Genomic DNA, 6000 nt, shown 5'->3' on the forward strand with positions numbered 1-6000 from the left:
CTACAGGAAGGCATATCTGCACTTCACAAAAACACTGTGACCTCGTATAAATTATTAGATCCCTTAAATATTTCRGTGAGCAACACCTTAGTGCCCCAGGGAAATGGTCCAGTGCACCCAGATCAGGGTACTAACAACATATACCATGTAAATAGACCTGGGTGTTGAGCACTGAGAAGAAAATACCACGGAACAGTTTTTCCTTATCTATCAGGAAAGGATATCTGAAAAACACAGGTGTTCTGCAGGGGAAAAAACACTGACTGCACGATGAGAGCATATGCCCAAGAAGGCAATTAAGGATGCTCAATAAAGTCAGGAAAAATCTCACTTAACTGCTTTGCAGTGTTAAACCTTCTCTTTGAAGGTGTTTGTCTTTGCAYGCAAGGCACCATAAAGAGCCAAGTTCAACAATCGGGAAAATGAAAGTTTTGCTCAGCACAGCTAGGCACGGCAGGAAGGATTGCAGAAGATAGYGCAGATATTGGGGCTTCTGGACAACTGATCATAAAGCAAGGAATCTGACTCATCCAATTCCTTGTCAGGATGAGCAGACAGACTGCCATCTGCATGGCACTTCTKTTTTTAAATTTTTTTTATTTTTTAAWTTTTTTYCTCAGAAATATGCATTGCAATTCCTGGTCAGAAAGTAGAAAGTTGCCAGAGATTAGCACGTGAAACTGCTGTTTTTGTACCCCTAGGTGTACATTCAAAAGTTAAGCCACAAATGGKGACCAAGTGGCTGGAAATAGCAGAACTGACTGCTTTACACATGCATGCAGGCCCCCACCATCCTTACACTGCCTTACAGAAAAAGCCTTCAAACTCATAGAAATGTGTAAGCTCAACCCATCTCAACTCCCCTTTGCATACAGTCACAGCTGTAATAATCTGAGTAATCAAGAAAAAGTATGACCTGCAGGTACCATTAAAAAAATAGACTGCATTATTTTGGTCTGGAACCCAGTTAATACCAGAGAAAGGCTTTCCCAGCATCATTAATACAGGTTATCCATTTAATAAGTTAAAACCTTAACTAATGAATATTAAAAATCATACATTTGACATATCCAAGTGCTGGCACAAGGCTGCTACAGCTTCATGGACTTTGATCTTTTCCTGAATACTCTGAATGAGCAGACATGGAACAAGCAAGTATTACRTGTATTTTTAGCCTCACACTTCCCTTGAACAGCTAAGTTAAGCAGAGCACTGTTGCGTGACTTACCTTTGGCAATGCCTTTGATAGCATCAAAAACAAAAGTGATAGATATAAAAAGTGCAATTATTTCTTCTGTTGACCTATAGGGAAAAAAGACATGAATACAGCTAGTAGCAGGATCTGCACTCAAGTCCATTCTAACAAAATCAGCATATTCATGCACTGACATGAAAATATAGCAACTTGAGACTGCAGCTCAGGAAACAAACCCCAGTGAATCTTTAAAAGCTCCTTTCAAGCTGGAACAATAAGCTGAAATGATACTAGCCTCATCTCATAAAATACATTTTGTAGCAAGTTTATAATTAAGGAGCTTGTTGGAATGTATAATTTTTCCATTTTCTGAATAATCTGATCAAAATATGACTTCTTGAAAATAGCTACCTTTTAAAGAGCTTCATCAGAAGACTGAAATTAAAGAGGGAGTACATCACCAGGAAAAAGCTGTTCCACAGTCCAATCCAGGCATAGAAAGCATTAAAATCCAAGTTGTAGTCATCACAAATTCCTCGGATGACTGAAAAAAAGGTAAAAGCATCAGATTAAGCTTTGTCACTACCATTCTGAAATCCCTACCYATTTGATGGCAAAAAAAAACCCAACTCAAGACTGAGCCCCAAGGCATTATCCTATTCAATGGGCACAAGTAAGCTAGAGTCAGGAATGATCCCAAGCATTGAACAAGGCTTGTGATAGAGTCTATCTAGAGATAGATTTTTGTGTGGTTGGGCATGGAACAGACACTGGACCAATTCAAATAGATTTTTCCCCCACTACCTCTAAAGACAGAGTGATAAACAGTTGGAAAGTAGTCTCCTATGCTGCTAATATTGCTCCTTCTATGGAACAAAACCATGAAATCAGCTATTAGAATTTGCCTTCCTGGGCTATTGGTATCTCAGAGGTGGTGCTGATCAAGGGTTTTGGTATCTGCTTTTGCACTGTATGTAATCAGTCACTGCATTACTGGCTAAGACCTCATGCCTTACACTAACCAGAGCTCATCTGCCTGTTTCTAGAGATCCTGATTCAAATTTTCTCCTTCCCACCTCTGGATCACAAAATTCAGCTTGCAACTGCAGCTGGAAGTCCACCTATCACAACTTTTCAGATCAAGAAAGAAGCCTTGTTTCAAGGCTTTTGTTCTYAGAGTTGTTAAAGAGACACATGAGAAAACCAAATGAAAAGTTTCCTCCTCCCCGAAGCAGAAGAAATGCTTATTCTTATGAAATGGTTCTTCTGTATTGGATGATYCCATCAGAAACCAATGTTCCTTAAGCCTGCATCAGATTACTCCCTTCTCCCTCAGCACCAGAAGCACCCTGATTTATTAAAGAGAAAGAGTGCTCAGGATCACACAGTTCTTAGACAATGTCCCACTCCCCCAATTACAATAACACCAGCCTCAAGTTCTGTAAACTTACCATTAATGTAGAGTGCTAAAGGAGCTGTAGTTAGGAGCACAACTAAAGGTTGCCCTGAAAAGAGGGCATAAAGCAGCCCTCCGATACACTGGCCAATGATTGTCTTCTGCACATCTACAAGCAATTGGAAAAGATTGTAAATATTTTTTACATCAATGCCACTCTGAGAAACATAACAGTTGGCTTTCATGCCTCATTAATGCAAAAGACTCATGGTAATATTTAAAGGCAAGACATTCTGAGAAAGAGTAGTGACCCTTCAACAAAACTTGTACCAACAATTTAGGAGGCAGTCAAGATTCAGATGCTGGACTATGAAAGTAATTTCAAAAACACTATAAAACCTTAAACAAGCCTTACTGAGACCTTCAGGGCAAGATTTCAAGCAGTCCCATGAACTGCAATTGCAGCTTAAACAGCTTCAGTGCTACAGCACAAGGCAGCATGCAGGACAACTGCTTGGGGACTGGCATCCAAATTGAGATCAAAAGCAGAGGAGCTACCAGGAAGATACTGCAGGCAACTCCTGCACAGCTATAAGATACGGGATTATTCATAAAAATACTGTACTTCTATCTTTTGGTCATATTATACCATGAAAAGTGTGTGTGGTTTTCCAAACCATTTGAAAAAGTCATGAATGTAAGAGGGAGAAAGGCCTTTGGTGATATTTCCTTCAAGGAAAATGACCCAAACTTTTCACGAACTAGAGCAGTCTAATCAACTTGAACACATGTGCATCTGTTTCTTGGATCTCAAAGTGGACCAACTTACCAATAGCTCCTCTGGTGTTTTCATCATTGAGTGACCCAAATGCTATAGATGGAAGGAGGCAGGCAAAATACAGAAAAATCATGGTTGTGATGTATTTTCCTATAGCCTTGTTGTTTCCAATAACACCTGGCATAAACCAGAACAAAAGGAGCATTAGTACTGCATGCTTCTCTAGCACTGAAACACTGCTCAAAACAGCTTCATCTACCCTAAGGTAGAATCATTTGAGAGATATAGGGGAGAAGGGGAAGGGAAAGCCTTAAACAAAGGTAAYTGAACATTTGGTTTTGCACAACCGTGCACTTTTGCTCAGCTGAGATCAGAACTGGAAGCACCAGCATGCCAGCAGATGATGCCATTTCTGGCATCATCAACAGGAAACACTGGAAAGGTCTGGTTTTGCCAAGCTAGGAGAGTTGGAAGAKCAAAGAATAAACCGTAAGTTTAGGATTTATAACTTCCTTCCATCCCCTGCCTTTTTAGTATCAACTTCCTAGGTGTTCTGTGATACGCCTTCAATGGCTTTGTGATGCCTGTCTCTCCAACTCATGACGCTCTGGCAGAAAAATGAAGCATTTCATTTTTCCCTAGGCAGAAATCTGAGGTTATAGGCTTGAATCAGTAATGCGCTATGCGGAGCCAATTAGTACTAACAGACTTACAGAAACTAATAGCAAAGAGGTCAGGAATGTGTACATTAAGGGTTTTGCTTTGAAAAAGGTCCTTCTGAAAGAATGTTTCCCCCGCCCCCATCCACTCAATCCCTCCCCATCTTCATCRGAAAAAAACGACACCAGGCCAAAACAAAAGTAACCAGAAAGGAATTAAAGCATCATGATATGAATTTAAGGGCCTCCAAAGCAGCTTTCCTTCCCTATTTTCAGGTCAAGGTCCATCTGCAGTGAGCTCTTATCACATTGCAAGAGAAAGGATTTGAAATGGCAGCAGCTGATATTGCCTGAGGAGATAAACCATTTTACTGAGCAACCTCTGTGGAAGATACAACCCAGACCTGCTTTTGCAAAGCCTAACAGCCCTTGGTCTGCAATGCTTCACGGTGTCTCCACTGCAAGATCCTTAGGCTGAGGTAGAGTTGTCCAGTTTCACCTTCTGGAAGACATTACAGCAGTTAACTCTCATGCAGCACCTGACCCTACTTGATGTCCYCCAAGCCTTTGCTACCATCAGTCCATTGCCTAAGGAACTAGGATGCAAGGAGTTGAATCAGGAACAAGTGCATTGAGTCTGAGGCTCTTCATGCAACACTAAGAAAAATCTGAGTCTCACCACAACTGCAGCAGAGCTAGTGTGAAAAGCAATCACTCRGCCACTTTAGGATCTTATCTGATATCCGTTTGCTGCAGCATCTGCCCAGCACAGATAACAGCCTCTCAGAAGATTAAAAAGTCAAATCAGTTTCCAACGATCAGCCTGGCAGATGAGTAGGACATATGATGGCTCCCATTCTCAGGCAGGGGAGTAACAGACACAGATAGGACTTCTCATGCTCAGCATCCTTGAGAAAAGAGAAAGAGGTTGAGATGAGGGGACATCTCAAGCATGCATATGTGAGCCTGACCTTCCAGGAGTCATGGGACCAGTTGTTGCAAGGCAGAATTCCTTCCAGTTTATTTTGAAGAGTCAGAAACCACAGACCACATTCCTGACCACTTTTGGCAACCACAAGGTCTGAAATTTACTTCTTACAGCTGAAGAGTTCTCATGTGAGTTCAAGTCCAACAGCTGTGTGCTCATCCCTCACACTCTAAAGTGCCCCGAGATCTTTAAAAATGATGAAAGACTTGGCAAAGCCAATAGAAGAAAAAGTGGTAGTTTTACAAGTAGAGATTCTCATCTTTGTCCAAGTAATCCACTCGGAATGGCTTTTTGGATAAAGGACTCTTTCCAAGAGGGAAAAACAGAGGCAAGATCAGAGGCAGCAGTGATAGAAACCTTCGAAAACATTCATAGGAAACAAAATACAACAAGTTACCAGAACAAAAAAGAGTGACAAATTCTGTCAATGCTGATCTGCTGAGCACAGAATGATTTTTTAAGAAATGAGGTGTTTCCTAAAAGACATGCACCTAGATAAACTATATTGAGAGATGGTGGGAAAAGCCTCAAGGTTCAACATAAAAAGCTCATATATGGTTTTTAGTTTCAGCTTCAATCCTCAAAGCAAGCAGTACAGGAGGATTCACTACTTATTGCAGGAGTCCCCATGTAATATCATGGTTGGACTCAAGTTTTCCAGTACATGGTATTCCTCACATCTTATCCAGGAGATTTTGGGCTGGAAAAATGACCGAGTCTTTTCTGGTGGGCCCCAAACTCACTTTGTGAAAGGACATGTTCAGTTTGCTTTAGCTGTTGTCTCCATTACAAACATGAGCAGCCACCCTTTAATTACAGTTAAAGCCAAGAGCAAATACTGAGTTCTAGAGACTTACCTGACACTACCACTAAATTCTAGTATTAAGAAGGTCATAGGTAGTACTGGGCGTTACTGGTCATAGGTAGTACTGGGCGTTACTGGTCATAGGTAGTACTGGGCGTTACTGGTCATAGGTAGTACTG

General features: G+C 41.1%; 1 protein-coding gene across 4 annotated transcripts in view; it reads right to left on the bottom strand.

The window, feature by feature from the left end:
• The window catches only part of SLC4A11 (solute carrier family 4 member 11), a 128951-nt gene that overhangs the window by 19750 nt on the left and 103201 nt on the right, over positions 1–6000 (bottom strand). For all 4 annotated transcript variants that reach the window (XM_026048874.1, XM_026048875.1, XM_026048873.1 and 1 more), the window contains 4 exons: positions 3421–3546; positions 2647–2760; positions 1607–1739; positions 1229–1302 (listed from right to left, as the gene is read on the bottom strand). In XM_026048874.1, coding sequence (XP_025904659.1) covers positions 1229–1302; positions 1607–1739; positions 2647–2760; positions 3421–3546 — 447 coding nt within the window. The remainder of the gene's footprint in view (positions 1–1228; positions 1303–1606; positions 1740–2646; positions 2761–3420; positions 3547–6000) is intronic.

The sequence above is a fragment of the Nothoprocta perdicaria genome, unplaced genomic scaffold (genome assembly GCF_003342845.1).
Source record: "Nothoprocta perdicaria isolate Ctin4 unplaced genomic scaffold, notPer1 scaffold_58, whole genome shotgun sequence".
In the NCBI taxonomy this organism is placed as follows: domain Eukaryota; kingdom Metazoa; phylum Chordata; class Aves; order Tinamiformes; family Tinamidae; genus Nothoprocta; species Nothoprocta perdicaria.